This window comes from Dermacentor albipictus, chromosome 5 (genome assembly GCF_038994185.2).
Source record: "Dermacentor albipictus isolate Rhodes 1998 colony chromosome 5, USDA_Dalb.pri_finalv2, whole genome shotgun sequence".
NCBI classification, from domain to species: domain Eukaryota; kingdom Metazoa; phylum Arthropoda; class Arachnida; order Ixodida; family Ixodidae; genus Dermacentor; species Dermacentor albipictus.
Window position 1 is genome coordinate 137,049,149 of NC_091825.1, and position 16,588 is coordinate 137,065,736.

The 16,588-nt window shown below is 44.2% G+C and overlaps 3 protein-coding genes across 3 annotated transcripts; 1 reads left to right on the top strand and 2 right to left on the bottom strand.

Annotated features, from left to right (window-relative positions):
* Positions 1 to 1,696: 1,696 nt before the first annotated feature.
* Positions 1,697 to 4,982, bottom strand: LOC135909272 (collagen alpha chain CG42342-like). The gene has a single exon (XM_065441179.1). It carries the CDS (start codon positions 4,676 to 4,678, stop codon positions 2,738 to 2,740), a length of 1,941 nt encoding a protein of 646 aa, XP_065297251.1. The 5' UTR covers positions 4,679 to 4,982; the 3' UTR covers positions 1,697 to 2,737.
* Positions 4,983 to 5,230: 248 nt separating this feature from the next.
* Positions 5,231 to 14,488, top strand: LOC135909270 (centrosomal protein of 83 kDa-like). The gene is made up of 9 exons (XM_065441178.1): positions 5,231 to 5,528; positions 5,604 to 5,754; positions 5,845 to 6,066; positions 6,158 to 6,656; positions 6,730 to 7,214; positions 8,138 to 8,311; positions 9,477 to 9,577; positions 10,753 to 10,894; positions 14,115 to 14,488. Exons 1-9 carry the CDS (start codon positions 5,413 to 5,415, stop codon positions 14,337 to 14,339), a joined length of 2,115 nt encoding a protein of 704 aa, XP_065297250.1. The 5' UTR covers positions 5,231 to 5,412; the 3' UTR covers positions 14,340 to 14,488.
* Dpck (Dephospho-CoA kinase) lies at positions 14,359 to 16,516 on the bottom strand. Its single transcript, XM_065441181.1, has one exon. The coding sequence runs from the start codon at positions 15,550 to 15,552 to the stop codon at positions 14,857 to 14,859; it is 696 nt and encodes a 231-aa protein (XP_065297253.1). The 5' UTR covers positions 15,553 to 16,516; the 3' UTR covers positions 14,359 to 14,856.
* Positions 16,517 to 16,588: the final 72 nt, after the last annotated feature.

Below are 16,588 nucleotides of genomic sequence, written 5' to 3' on the forward strand. Positions count from 1 at the left end.
TGTGAAGCTAATTACACCAATTTTCAACATATTACTCAAGTGTGCCTATGATGGCCTCAACAAATCAAAGATTCTAGCAGATGACATCCTGTTTTAATATGGTCATTTTTATGTGAAAGTGGCTACAACTTGTACACCAATATGAAATCCATCACCATTCTAAATATGCAGTCGAGTCAGCCAAGCTCTTTAAAAAGTAGTTGTTAATATGTGTGGGCGAAAAGAGTGCCCAGACTTGAATGAGGCCCCCAAGAATGACACTGAGACCGGAAAAAGACATTCTTTGCCGTCCTCAGCAATGCCCAGCTTGTATTGCCAGGCTGACGTTCTGAGTGCGCACCGCCAGCACTCAGGCCATCTTGCACCACATGCAGTCTTTCGTGCAATGGCCATCTAGAGGTGCCCCACATTCGAGACTCATATAAATGCTGACAGCCAACTGCAATGACATAGTAGGCAGAACATTCTTTTGGTTAGTAGAAAGACATATATGTATTAAAAGGCATGAAAAGAACAACACACATATAGACTGTCATACACAAAGCGCTACTTCCAACAAATTTATTCAGAGGTAAACAGACTATTTATACACAAGGAGCTGTCGCAGTGCATCCGCAAAGTCGTGTTCAAAAAGTGCAGTACTTCAAATGATAATGATATGAATGCTACGCTCACACCACACTCGCTTGCTTCAATAATTGTCTCAATTATCAATCCCACCCATTTATCGCAAGTTCTATCAGCAACAGAGCATGCACCAAAATTTGGCATGCACTTTTGAAATGACCTTCTCCGATGTTCCTTACCTTATTCTGGTACTACCACAGCCTATGATTCAAGCATATCTCTGTTTGACCTACATATTTCCTACTGCACAATAAAGGTATTTCACATAGCACGCCATCTTGACAAGAAACGCACTTGTTCTTTACGATGTGGTGTTTTGCAAGGACAAGGGTTGGCCATCCCCCCCGCAAAGCACCAGTCTGCATCATAAACTACTAGAGCAGTTAAGTCTCCTGTCAGGTTGGCATGGTGCTAAGAAATAACATTATTGTGCGGTAGGAAAGACATAGGTCAAACAGAGCAACATTTAAATGTTAGGCTGTGGCAGCGCCAAAACAAGGTCAGGAATGGCAGAGGTCACCTGGCAATTCACCATCAGGATTGTAAGTGCACGCAAAACTTTGGCACACGCTCTATTGTTGCTATAAGTCATGATAAGGCAGTGAGATTGATAAGTGAAACAAGAAGAATCATTGAAGCAGTCAAGCATTGTGTGAATGTAGCATCATTATTGTTGTCACCCAAAGAACTGCACTATCTAAACACGACTGCACACTGAAGCATTGTGAGAGCACCTTGTGTATAAATGGTCTGTTTTCCTCTGAATAAGTTTGTTGGAAGTGGCACTGTGTATGTGTCGGTCTAAATGTGTGTTGTCATTTTTGCACCTTTCACATAGGGCACGCAAAACCAAAATGCCCATACTTCCATCCTAAAGTAGAAAGACAGGTTCACTTCTCAAATATAAATGAACAAAAAAGCAGACGTGCGCTATATATGAAGTCAGACTTTCAGCATAAGTGGTTGCAGTTACAGTGGGTTAAATGCATTAATGTTCTAGCCAAATGATTCCACATTTTGAATAAATCAGCAACAACCTCCAGATTAAAAAAAATAGAAAAGACTCGAATCCACATAAGATGCATTTATTATTTTCCTTCTATACAGGTGGCAAGAAGTTTAACCAGATGTATTTATATTAGAATACATCATGCCAGGCCATATGAATTGAAAGGTAAAAGCATGAGTAAAAGTTTGCATTAGCACAATTAAATAAAATGGCTTAGATCTTGTTGCAAAAAATACAACATAAGTGTAGAAGGTGTAAAGATAAAGTGTGTATATAAAGCACATGTATTTGGCACTAGTATAAACATATTCATAGAGTATTGCTGCTTAAGAACTCTGAGCAGTGCACGGAATGTAGCAGAGAATGAGATTTGCAGGAACAGAGGCTTTGTGAGATCAATCCAAGGCAGGTACTACCAGTACTATATTGCTAACATCTACGTCTACATTGCTACCGCAGTACGAGAACTGCCCCTATTGAACACTCATGCATGGCAGGCCTTAACAGCAAAAGGCTGCCCATAGCTGCCATGGAGCATATGTTAGCAGGTTAACCACACAAGAAAGCTTGAAAAGCTTTTTACTCAGACTGAATGCACCATGCAAGTTAAAACAGCACTCAGAAAGCACGTAGTCCTATATGTTGTGCATACTTTGAACTGCTAGGACGGCATCACAGAAGCTAGATACATACTCGTATGCAAGGATAAACAACAACTTGAGAGGATTTGTAGACCTTAAAAGGCAATTCTCCAGCCACAAAGCAGCTGAATTCACAGCAATGCAAAGTCAAGAGCAATACCTGCATTCTTGCAAAAAGGAACTATTTCAGAGGATGCGCTTTATGAACAAGATGTTCTGATGGCATGAAGGCATAAGATTTTAAGTCAGTGCAGCTATGACAAAATAAAAGACTACGACACTGATGAAAGACTTCACAAAATTTCAAACACACAGACATGATGAACAAGCACTTAAACTAATAACACACACCAAAATATGACCTATCCACAGTGAAAACAAAATAGCACAAATCTACAAAGGCACCCCCTCTCGGACACATTATTTTACACAACAGAAGTTGTAAAATGAAAATAACACACTAGCGAAAGTTTATGTGCTTTGTAGAAGCAGCAGCATGCTGGCCATCTGCTTTGCGCTCTCCTGAACAGCCTTTGCTTGGCAGACCATTAGGTCCAGGTAGGCAGGGGTCTGCAGACCAAGCACTGTCACCTTTATCCCCTTTTCGCCCAGGTTTCCCTCTAAGACCAGGAATACCAGGCTCCCCTTGGTGACCTGGAAGGCCGTCCAGGCCAGGTATTCCCGGTTCCCCTTTGTCTCCCTTACGGCCAGGTTCACCTCGTTCTCCAACCAAACCAGGCCTTCCATCAAAACCAGATTTCCCTGTATCGCCTTTCGAACCGGCAGGTCCAGGAAGGCCCAAGGGCCCAGGGCTGCCTCCTTCCCCCTTTTCCCCTGGCTCTCCCTTCTGCCCATCTGCTCCTCTGGCCCCTTTAATACCTGGTGGCCCCTGAAGGCCAGGCTCTCCAGGCATGCCTGGTGGGCCTGGGGGCCCACCTATCATAGAAAAGTCCCTGTCGTCCATGGCACCCAAAAGAGTATGCCTTGCATACTTGGCTACTGATGATTCCCCTTTGTCACCTTTTTCTCCCTTAGGTCCCTGCCTTCCAGGAGGGCCCGAGAGCCCAGGCGGCCCCATCATTCCTTGCGGCCCATAGTCTCCTTGAATGCCTCTTTCACCCTTGGGTCCTGGATAGCCTGGAAGACCTGGGAGCCCCTGCAGCCCCATTTCTCCAGTTAAACCTATAGCACCAGGTGGTCCCACCTCTCCTGGCTCACCAGGAGGGCCTGCTTCGCCAGAACTGCCCTTTTCTCCTTTCTCACCGGGTACTCCATGCTCACCTTTCAGCCCGAGGTCACCCCTTTCGCCCTTCGCTCCTGGCTTCCCAAAAATGCCAATGCGACCCCGTTTACCTTTTTTCCCTTCATCTCCCTTTTCTCCCTTCGCTCCTAGGGGTCCTTTCAAACCCGGCTCACCTTTCTGACCAGGTGGGCCGGGTGGGCCCTGCACGAACGAAGTGGGAATCGAAACACCATCTGTTGTCACAACCGAACCAGGCTCTCCTTTATCACCTTTTTCGCCGTCCACACCGGGTGCGCCAGAGACGCCAGAGTCTCCCTTCTCACCTCGCAGCCCATCACGACCGTTCACACCGGTGTTTCCTTTTGGGCCAGGTAGACCTGGCACGCCGGGGTCTCCAGGCAGGCCGACGAAGCCGTGGTCACCCTTGTCACCCTTCGGGCCCGGAGGTCCCACTTCCCCAGGCGGTCCCGTTCGTCCGTCGAATCCGGGCAGTCCTGGAGGGCCTGGGGGACCCGGTTCGCCCGGCGCTCCTTTCATGGCTATAACTTCCGTGTATCCAAGTGTGCCGCCGTGAAGCCGCGTGACGGACCTTTTCATGCCTTTAGTAGATCGCACGACGACGCCTTCACCTTCGTCTCCCTTGTCGCCCTTCGGCCCTGCCACGCCGGGCAGTCCCATCGGACCGGGTTCGCCTTTCGGGCCGTCGATGCCGATTGCACCCGGAAAGCCTGGTTTGCCCGGGAGCCCTGGCGGACCGGGAGGACCAAGTTCTCCTATTTCGCCCTTCGCTCCGCGCCTTCCTCGCCGTCCCGGCGGACCTGGAGGACACAGGCAGGCAGGCTCGACGTCGCGCCGCCGTCTTCGCCGTCTCGCTGCGAGGAAGGCCGATGAGAGCTGGTCAGCCGCCTGGCCATCTCTCCGGACTTCGAGCTGGTACGTGCGCTCCTCCAAGCTCGCAACTTTACTTTCAAGGGCGTTCACTCTGAACAAACACAACGCAAGCATACCCAGTGCAATGACCAGTACGGCGACAAAGCTAAACGCTATCCAAGCGGGCACCAACCACACTCGGCATGGCTTCTTGACAGCACTGTCGTCGTTTCCGCAAACTTCGGCTGTGTTGGCAGTTCCCGAGTCCAATGAGGCGGTCTGTTTCATCTTGGATGAGAGTCAAGCGCTGCACAAATGACGCGTACACGTCAGTGAGTAGTAGCGTTTTGCCACACGCGACACGCATCAAACGGAGAATCAAGAGAACGACGTGAGTTGCATAGTGGACGAGGCGCAGTAGCCGATGTCCTGAGTCGACTCCACAGAGCCGCCTCACTCATTCAAGAGTGCTTTTGAAAAAACACTAACGAGCAATATCTTGAGCGTCCACATCGCGCGCCCCACTTAACGCCAACAAGCTTTGAGTGAACCCGTGCCTTGCGTGGGTCGCTCTACGTTGCACCACGGATAAACGAATTAATCAACTTGCGCGCTCTAGTTCTCGGCAGCGCCGCTAGGCGTAGCGTGGCCACCGCGTGGCCTCAGTTTAGTTGTTACGGATTGTTGTTACTTTTTTCACTGCTTACTGCATTTTCACCTCGCTATTGAGAGGCCAATAAAAGGATGGCGTGCTAGTAAACTAGTGATGCACATCAGCTAATCGCTGAACGCGTATTATTGCCTATCATAACACGATGAAAACTTGATCGACGCAGGCGCGATGCGGCAATTCAAGCTCTCCGTAGATGGCGCTACCTCTGTAGCGGTTGTTATGAACTTTGTTGTGGATACACACCGATGCAGACCGATGGTATGTGCTTGAAATGTGCGTTCAGGAGATGAATATCGCAACGTAAACTATTTTAAGATTGCATTGTTCAGCACTTAACACAAGCAAGAGAATGACGCTAAGACCTTCACCAAACGAGATCGACGAAGTCTTGAACTGCGACGAAAAATACCACGGAAGTGATTCGCACAGGAATTCGTTTGAAAAACTGAAAGCTGCCCATGTGAGGTATGTTTTGAGCACGATGTACTGGCTGACAGCAATAATTTTCTAAATGCATAAACATGACGTTTGTTTCTTCAGTCTTCAAGAGGATTATGTGAGGCTCCAAAAGGACTTGAAGAATACTTTACAGTCTCTCCACGACGTCCGATCTAATCATGCCAACATACTTCATAAAGCCGACAGGATTATTTCAGAGAAAGACTCCACAATCAGAGAGCTTCGTGTAAAGGTGAGACGTCTGTCAAGAAATTCGGGCGACAGTGGGGAGGCGTCGGTGACAGTGTGCATACATTCTTCCATTATTATTATTTTTTTTCAGTTAAGTTCCATATGTGAGGACGATCTCCGGAAGGAAATAGAAGAGGAGCTGCGTAATAATTTCGCAGTCTACACAAAGCAACTTCAAATAAACCATGAAAAATGCAAAGTATCCCTGCATGAAGCCAATGTTCAGCTCACAAACATGAAAGCTATGTTACAAAGTGCGGAAAGAAGCCACCAGAGAGGTGTACAAGAGCTGGAACTGAAGCACAGGGCTGAGGTACTGCTTAAGAGCCTTTACATTTAGACTTCTCTTAATAGTAAGTTTAACCAATTACAGCCAACCATTCTCTCTGTTTTTCATTCAATAGGTCAATCGACTCCAAGTGGAGATCCAGCATTTAAAAGCCGAGCAAAGTCCATCAGACCGAGAAGATGTTTTAATGCAACTCCTCAACACACAGAAAGATAATGCAGATTTGCAAGGCAGATTGAAATCTGTTTCTCTTGAATTAAAGGAACTGCGAAATGAAAAACACGGTCTTACTTTGGAGCACCGAGCAGCACTGCAGAAACATGCCGAAGAACTTGCACTTGCTGAGGAGTCCAACAAAATCATAGAAACAAAGCTGAAAGGTGCCTTGTCACAAAGAGAGGCACTGGAGGAGACACTGGGCAGGTATCGACAAGACATAAACCAACTTTCGCAGCAGCTTGTATCTGCTGAAGAAGAGAAGCTCAACCTGAGAAACAAAATCTCCCTGCTTGAACATAGACACAAGGCTGAAATTTTACAGCTGAAAACAGATGCTGTGCATCAAAAGGCTGACCTTGAAGCCAAATATGAGAAAGCTCTTTTGGATCTTGCAAGTGAGTTCTGCATTGTCTATGTACTACTTCAGCCTGCAACCATTTAGTAACAAGGCGGTTTCTTATTTTCCAGGTGCCAAAGCAGATGCCGAACTAGCCATTAAAGGCACCACTGACCAGAGACAGCTGCTGGCTGAGAAAGAGAAAGAACTGGAAAAGAAGCATCATGCTGCAAGGGCCAAGGACTGGGATCGCACAAGAAGACTTGAATCCGAAAAGATCCTCCTGGAAGCAAAGCTCAAAGAACTCGTCACTGCCAAATCAGCCGTGGTTGAAAGTCTTGCTGAAAGTGAAAAGCAGATCAAGCGTCTAAAACAAACACAAGACAGCCAAAGGCACGAATTTGAGGAAGAGTTGCTTGCACTGAGAGCCAAGCTTAAGGCAATATCTGGTGCAAGAGACGATACAAACAAGGTTGCTGCCGAAAATCAAGTCCTGCAGCAGCGTCTGGCTCTGGCTGAAGAAGAACTTGGGAAAAGAGATGCTGCGCTCAAGGACTCCCAAGAACAGAAGGAATTGTTCTCAAGAAAAATTGAGTGTCTGCAACTAGAACTGCAGGTAGCTAAGTGTTATTTTATTTAAGATACACTTGAAAGCCATTTTGCAGAAAAATAAGTGGTCAGAGTATCTGCAGTCATATGATTATAAAGGAAAATGAAGGCATAACTGAAGTCATCAAAGAAAAGCTCCACTTTTTTACAGTGGTAGAATCTATGTACAGTCATCTACACTACTGTCTAGAGCACTGAATCGGTGCAAAAAAATCTATGCATTGCTAGCCAGTTCAAGAGAGAATTCTTGCAAACAGTGCGTGAGATCCGCATGGTGTTCAGCCTGGTACCTTGAACCAAGCACTACTTGTTCTTTGCTCTGCAGCGCAGTGTTCCAGCGCTTTAAACAGAAGTGTGGACGTATTTACACACGCTCTTGTACCTTAATACAACTTGTCACACTTTTTATCTCACCAGGCAACTAGAAACAAATCAGTCGTCACCTGTTATTCAAACATAAATTTTGCACGCCTTTCGTTTGTGCCATTTTAGTGCAGTGAGGTCATCAAGTCTTCATATGCAGAATTGCATCACTGCTGCTACATATTGTCATCTGATGTGACCTAATTTAAGTCTCATGTCATTGAAGCATAGGTAGCAGAGGAAAAGCAGCTAATAAAGCTGTTGTGTGTGGGGGGGGTGTAACATTGCGCCACAAAAATGCAGTTCATTATATTTTATATGCTTTTTAATTAACCTTAGGATAATTATTATTGTTTCACTATCTTCCATAACCACAGGTCCATAACAGGGCTGTAAGTTTTTGGTGTGTTGAACAGTGTCACTCTCACATTCTTTAGTTGCTCTAAAGGTTGCAGGAAATGTAGCGTATTGCAGACAAGAACATACAAAGAGCATATGTACATTCAATTTTCCAACAACCAAGCTGAAATAGCAACATTACTAAAGGTTATCCATGCATAATTCCAGGCTGCTCATGTCAATACGATAAAACTCTCGGAACAAAGCGACAAGACTGGTATGCAGATGAAGCTAGCTTGGGAGCAAGAGAAGTACGACTTTGTCAAGCGAATAGAGGAACTTGAAGGTGAGCTGCGGCAAGTCCACAAAGAGTTCAACTGGAAATTGAGGGCTTTGAAGCAAGTGAGTGGCCTTTTCCTCTCTTGCATTTGTGTAAAACACTGCTGCACAATATCAAATAAGCACTAGGTCCTGTACAATTGGTCATCACATAAAACATTTGAAAATTTGCTCGCTGTACAATGTTCGGCTGTATAGCCCCATCTTTCTTTCTTGACATATTAATTCCCAGCTACAGAAAGATGTCTGCTTTTCACCAATCAGTCCAATGGACCATCATAGATTTTTAACCTAAAATGTTAGGTCATTCTGCAAATATTAGGTGTCCTTTATGTGTATAGTGCAAGCTGTTCTTCCCGAATAACCGTGACCACATTTATAAAACGCATTTTGATTTTTCACTTCATTTTCGGTAGATTGTTCAAGCTTTCCATTTTGTTATGAATGAACCAGAATCCAGAATTCCAGCAGAGTTATTACAAGCTTAGTGCTAGTTAGTTATGTTATTTAGTTATGTATGTTATGTTAGTTATGAACTAGCTAAACTATTCTGTAAACCATACTTCAAAGAACTAAATGTTCAACATATGCTCATTCTTCTGTATTTCAACTCCACCAGGAATGAAACTAGCATCCCAGATTTTTAACCTTAGGTCTCATCCAAAGATGTGCAGAAACAGGAGCACAGATACATTTGTTTTGATAGAGCAATAACGAGATAGTTATATAATTTATCAGATAAAAAATTGATTTTATTTGTGAAATATGTCTCTTGCATTCGTTATGAGAGAGAGTGAGATAACTGTTATTACATTCTTTCTTATGCTTACATTGTGAAAAAACTGAAGTATCAGAGGTCATGTGCACAAAGTTCTAGGAATACTTGGTTTGGCCTACATTTTGTTTCTGATACTTTTACATTGTTGGCTTTGTTTTTACTTGCGCATAAGTTCAAATTGCTTCAGATTAACTGCTATGGTTAAAACAGATGATGTGCTTTTGTTCATTACAAATAAAGAAGTAATAGAAATACATAAATAATTCTTATATGAAGAGAAGCTCATTGTGCAAGTTATGTTCTAAGAGCATCAAATCTAAGCACATCTGATGCAGCTACAAAATTTGTTGGCACAATATGTGCAATGCATTTGATTTTTCTGCATATCCCAAACATTTTTTTTGGCATATTGCTTTCATTTCCATGTCTTTTCTATCTTCCATCATGCAGAGAAACAAGGAGTACCAAAAGGCTATGCATTCATATCGATCAAAGATAAAAAGCCTGAAGTCAGCAAACCATGACATGCATTCTGAAGCTGTTCACCTTAAGTGAGTGAAGTACTCATCATTACAGATTCTTTTGCAGCGCACGTCTCCAACAGAATGTTCAGGCAGCAAAGAGCGGCTGCTAATGGAGCATTTTGCTGGATTCACATCACAAACGTGATCACGGACATATCAGTGGCACGACACATGACGTTCATTGGATCATTCTACAGCCAGCATTCACACGACAGCGGAGAAATGCAGACAATAAAGCATATGACCAAACCTTACTCTGTTCTATATTGCATAAGCAATAGCAGAGATGCGTTTACTCACAGCTACAAACGTAAAAGCATGAGTTAAACATTTGTTGTGTGCATTTTAATTAAATGAGCAATGTGGAGTGGATTGAAGATAGTTACTGGCAGGTGTCTAGGTATTTCTTGCCAAAAATCACAACGGTGATTTGGCTTTCAATCATATCTTAAATCGCTTCATGGAGACCGAGCGAGCAAGGCAGAAACGAGTGATATATGATCCCGTGATACACGACCTCCAAGTTCAAATCGCGATTTGCTCCATCGTGTGAATACAGCTTTTGGCGACCACCCTATTTGTTGGGCTGAGTGTCAGCAACAGAATGCCCTCCTTGTTACCTACCCTCACACCACACAGATGAGAAACATCGGCACTATGATGCCAGTTCTCGCGTTGCTACTTTGTTTAGAACATGCCACTAAATGATACTACCCTCATGTGTTGTGATGACCAATGCATAAAATAATGCTTTCTTTAGGTCCACTTACACAGGCTTTGCCAATCAGCGTGTACTGAAAGTGCAATGCAGTCACACAAGAATACACCCATTTTGAACATGGCAGTACATGATGTCTATGTTTCTGCATTTAAAGACGAGCTGCAACAAAATTTCACTTGGGCTAAATTGGTTATAAAGATTAGTAAATAGACTGAAACATTTTCGTCAAAGCTCCATGTTTAGTAATTGTCCAGTTAACTTATTCACTCTCTTTAAATAGCTCCTGAGTAGGTGACATGTGCGCCTGTTGTTTAGTGAACATAATGCAAATCCCAGACCACAGCCTACAAGGTTTTCAGCATGCGGATGGAACTGCCTAATCGATTCTTTTTATTTGAAAGGACGATGGCAGCCATAGTGAAACAATAGTTGCTTATTAGAGTTATTTCTACAGTTAAGATACAAGAAATTTGCATTGCAGGCAAAATGTACCCTTGGACATCCACAAGGAGCTTCAGGACGAGCTTAAGAAGTTAAGAAGGAAGCAACTCGAGTTTCGTTCACTGCTCGAACTGCCTTCTGCTCCACAAGGGACTGCTGGCTCTTTGTGTCACCCATACAATGTAAGTAGGGAAACGAGGCCAGCATGTTTGTAGACAATGAAATTTCACACGATGGGAATGGTATAGCGCTAGGCAAAATGCAATAAAATATGGTAAAGGAGCCAAGTGTCAGTTAAGTGATGCTATGATGTCTTTTTGATTTCTTTATATGGTAACATGCTTAACCATTCCGACGTGCACAACCTGTTTAGGAACATAAGGATAGGACAGACCTAATTGGTATTAATTTTTCAAAGCAGCACACAGGTTGACAAAAATTTTGCAGTGGAAGGATATGGATTGAGTTTATGCAACAACTCAGTAAGCAGGTATTGTGTGCAGAGTTAGAACTCAGATATAGTGACAGCTGGTAAGAATATTTCCTTTGGATTTCATAGCATCTCATCAGTGCCATCACAATGTTTCTTTGAATAAAGAACTGAGAGATAGAAAAAAAAAAATGTTACATGTCATGGGTGCATTTGAAGCTCAGCCTTATGAAGTGCAAGTTTTCTATAAAAAACACAATCTCTTGATTTCTTTTAACTTAATGTTGTTGAGACAGAGGAACCCACCTGTTAATTGTAATCTCGCCAACTCCATGCATTGCAGTGAAAGCTATGGGTCGTGCCAGTTAACCGGAAAAGAGAACTACATGACAGGCTCTTTTGATCACCCTCCACATGATGCCAACTGAATAGAAGCTTCGCAAAAGTAGTAGTAGTGGAGTGGGCGAGCCTTCCTTTCTTCTCTGGAACATGCAGCCAACTCGTTACTGATGGCTGACACGAGTCCTAACCTTCCCTGCACTGTACATAGTTTAATTCAGATTGTCAGATCTAGTATAGTTAAATTAGCCTTGATGAATTGAAAATGTTTCATGTTGGTATGATAAAATGTACCACTATGATCGAGGTTGCAGTTGGCACAGCAAAAGTTTTAGAAGCTTGTCAAGTTTAGCTTTTGGCTCTTTTAACATCTTTAATCATAAAAGATCAACTGGGCCCAAGCAAACGCCGTCAAGGCCCACAACGTCACGGCAAGCTGGTGCAGGAATTTCAGTGTGGCCATTGTCACCTATCTTTCGTTTTTGCATTTCATATCGTTTCAAAACAGGTTGCCACCTGTTTTCGTTTTCTCTCAGATAAGCCCCCCTCTGCAATAGCCCGATTGGGCTGCAGTATGTACAAATAAAGAAATAAAATAAATATAACTAATATAACTTGCTTTTCCCCTTAGAGTTGCTTGAAATCTTTTGGCTTTGCACATTCTGCCTTAATATTTACAATAATATTACATTTCCTGCCAGTGGTTGGGAGCACCGTTCTTCAATCTTAGCAGAGGTACTATTCTGGACTATGGTTCATTGTTGTAATGTTATAACAATTAGGAAGGCGAACCGTTTGATTGCCCTCGCAAGGTCGGTCAGAATCACGCTTTTGCTGATGAAGCCGCGATTGGTCAGAATCATGACAAGAGGACCTTTATCAGATTGTGTCCTAAAATAGCATCCCAGTTCACCTGGACTGTCTTGGCTATATTAATGGACATCACTAATAGTGTGTAACCTTACTTATCAGAAAAACCTTTTGTCATAGTAAAATTCTCTTTGGGAGATATTATCACAATACATGGGAATGGAGTAATTGTCTTTATCAGCATGTACTGAAGAAATTCGGATGAGTCTTGTTACATTTTAACAAAAAAGTTAAAATCTCCCGATTGTTAGAAACATTTTTATTTTGGCAATCAATATTTTTGAAGAAACTACTGAAAGGGACAAATTCCAGAAAATCAAAGCATTAAGATTATAACTCGGAAATAAATAAGTCATGCAACAATTCTGTAAACTGCATCTATAAATACATCTAAAGCAGAAAAAAAAATTGATGTGATGTTTGCTACTCTGAATTGCACAAATTTGTGAATTCTTTGAAAGTCGCATAATAATTTTGTTGTAAGCTGTAAACTATTGTCCTATTTGTCCACTTTAGACAACCGAACAAATTCAGATTACAGAATTCTGGTGTCTGTTTTTGATGCCGAGTTACGAAATTGTAAGGTTTGTGCCTAATTACATATTTGCCAATTTTCAAACATTTTTTTTTATTTTGATGCCCGAAATCGAAATTGTGCTTCCTGCAGTTGAATTAGCTTGGCATCTCCCTTAAAATGCAACAAATTTCACTGAAATTAGATCACCGGTTGTCTATGAGAGCATTTCAGAAGTTAAGTTTCCAACACTAGCTTTCATACTCAGCGACACTTTGGCATGCATCCTAGTCAACTAAATGTAACAAATTCAAACAAGACATAGCTACACACACAGATGAAAACGTGAAGTGATTAACAGTAGTAAAACAAAGAGCATCTCTGGAGCCAGTGTTTCAACCACTTTTACAAAGGCTTGAAATGTACAAAAGCGTAGAGAGTATTGTTCCGGAGCCCCTTTAATGAATGTGAAGTGACCACTCTGAAAAGGCGTTAATCCTGCGTTTCGTTCACAAACCAGGATGAATTTACAAGGCTACGGTTTCAGTGAGTCCTCCAAGACTTCGCGGACTGTAGCTACACGGAGGAAATAACAATCAAGTCCGGTGGTGGTATCAAACCTCAGTCTCCTAGCACAACAGGCTAATGCTCCAACAAGTAGGCCGCAGCTGCAGGCATACTTCTCTCGTGCCAATGCCAAGTAGCTCTTTAAGATAATTGCTGCATGCGCCATGTCTTGTACCATGTGCAAGCAGTAATGAGCATTACACTTTTCATTAGACGCACATGCTCTCGTGCAAGTGCTTTGTGGCATCTGGAGGTTCAGGTGGCTGTGGTTGGTGTTGGCATTGTGTTGTGTTTCTTTGCCCCATTGGTCAATGGTTGTGGGATGCATTCTTTGCCGAAGTCCATCACGCATTTCTTATCGAGAGGTGCCATTTCATCTTGCCAGTTTACCGAAGGTTCACTAAGGCCAATCCTTGCAGTTCATAGGATCTGTCTGGTTTTCAACTGCAAATATTTCATTCTCTGAAAGCTGCATGGCTTGCCTTTGCAGCTTCATCACGTGGATGACAGTTTTCTCTTTCATGAAATGTACAGCTTTGTGAAGCAGCCTCGAATTTTTACTTATAATGTACCTTTTTCTCTTTAGGGCTGCACATATTGTGTAGAGTGTTTACATTAAATTTCAATATGCCATAAGACAATGGAGTTGCATAATTAATTTCATAACTGCTTTCTTTTTCAGCAAAGCTTGTGGAACATGTCAGAATTGAAAGAAAAGTTGGACCGGTTAGATCTGCAGCAATGCCAACAGATGGACCAGATGATCACATTGGTGAAGAAGCTTTGTGCAGTCACACACCAAAATTCACCCAGCAGTATCGATATCTCGTCATTATCAAGACACAGTTGTAGTTCCAAATCAAGCAGCACATCAAAAGAACGCCATCATTCATCAAAATACGAGTGAAATGATACAGGGCACAGCCTTGGCATCACAGTTAATCTCTTTATCACTTTGTCTTGCAATTCATACATGAACATAAAAATAATGATTCTTCTATAAAACCCTGTGTATATGCACCTTGCACCAGTATTAAAATATATTATTTAAAACCATCGTTATATTAGCATGACATGAGCATGGGATCGAGTCTATGCATAGGTGATGCTTTCAGCATTTTGTTAATGTTTACAGCTTGCAATGTCAGCCATTAACAGGCACAGTTCTCTTCAAAAGTTCGCAAGCCATCTTTTATCTGGCCATGCAATGTGGCTGGCATTTAATGCCCAGCATTGCAATGCCTTGAAAAGAGAATTGTAACCTTGCCCTCGGTTTCCACAGCTTTGGAGGAGTGTCACGGCACCATGTAATGCGGCCTAACAGCTACTCCAGTCAGATACGGAGGGATATGAGAGCTTCCGAAAAGCACGTTGCGGTGCACTCGATGGAGGGCCTACGTACGTGGCCTTCTTTTTGGTACAAGTTAAAACGCACTAGAGACGCGAGCTATCAACCACATGACACTTAGCAATAGCCCCAGCAGAGCCACCAGCACGGTACCGCGCACCTTCCAGTGGGCCCACGAGCCCTTGAGCTGGCGAACGATGTCTTCGACCTGAGCGCGCACGCTGTCCGGGTCCCCGGTGTTGTCAATGACGAAATCGGCTAGACCGCACTTCTGCTCCAAGGGCAGTTGAGACTCGATGCGCTTCCTCGCCTCTTCTTCGGTGAAGCCGTTTCTCAGCATTAGCCGCTCGATCTGCTGCGCGGGCGTGCACTTCACGACGATCACCTTGTGCACGAAGCGCAACATCGTCTTCGTCTCGTACAGCAGCGGCACGTCGACCACGACGAACTGGCGGCCCCTGAGGAACAGCTTGAGGCTTTGGAAGGCCATTTCCTTGTGTATCTCTGGATGCGTGATCCTGTTTAGCTTGCGCCTCTTCTCGTGGTCGCCGAACACGATGCGGCCCAGTGCGGGACGGTTGAGCTGGCCATCGCTTAGCAGCACCTCCGAGCCGAACTCCCGACGAATCTGCTCCCAGGCGGGCCTTCCCGGCTCGACGACATCGCGGGCGATCTTGTCAGCGTCTATGACATCGATTCCGAGCGAAAGCAAGATGCTGGCGACCGTGCTCTTACCGGACGCGATGCCGCCGGTCAGTCCGATTAGAAACATCGCTTTCGGCGAGCACCTGCTACGGGAACAGAACCGAGGAACGAATCCGCACCGTTAGCGGTCCGACGGCGCAATAAAACCTCGGCTAGAATAGCCTCCAGATCCCGCAAGCTTGCCTCAACGGAGGAAATAGGTTGCAGGAAAAAGCGTGAAATGTAAAGTGGCGAAACGAGAACGGGAAAACCGTGAGTACACATATTAGCATGGTCGAGAAGGGGGCGAAGGGGCCGAGTAGAAAGCACCGGCTACTTGGATTGGATTGGCGCGCAAGTGAGATTACAACTCGTTCGGCTCAGTTTCGTTTCTCGCTGATATCACTGGATATCATGCCGAACTGTATCGTGACTGCATCATGTAGATCGTGTTGAGGGTTGACCAGGTTGGCTCTCCTGTGGCAGTCACAGACGGACCTTGGCAGACAAAAAAGACAGGGGTTCCTGCGGTAAGAATTCTGTCCGACATGCAGCAGACTGCAAGAACGAACCAGCATGCAGAGTGGAAAAATGCGAGAGCAGCCTATCTACAACGCCGTGTTACGCTCGTTTCTCACTTCCATCACTTTCTTGAAAGAGAGACAAAAGCAGTTTTGCAAGAGCACAGGCCGTTCTCCAACTTCCGAATGCTCTAATTTTAGCCTCTGGAAGAACGGATTGCGCGCTTGTTTACTGCGTGCACTTGTTTGCGCCCTGTTCATAAAAACAAGCACTGGTAGGTAATGGGAAACAGCTGTCAGAGCGGTGAAAGGGCAAGTAATTAATGGCAGTGTAAACTGGTAAATTGCGAAAAAAGATAGGAAACGAGTTTACGCTTATCTACAAATGAAAGCCCCGGAGAATATCGTACGACGACGCGCACAAAAGCGGGCGGAATCTCAACGAGCTCCGACCACTTTATCGTACTGCATCATCTCGTGCCTCGCGGAGCAGACACGGCGGCCTCGGCAGATTGTGCTGTAACCCGCATACGACAGCGTCAGACACCCCTGCGACAGCGGACGTCATCCCGAAAAATTCACACAAAAAAACACGTGCCGCTT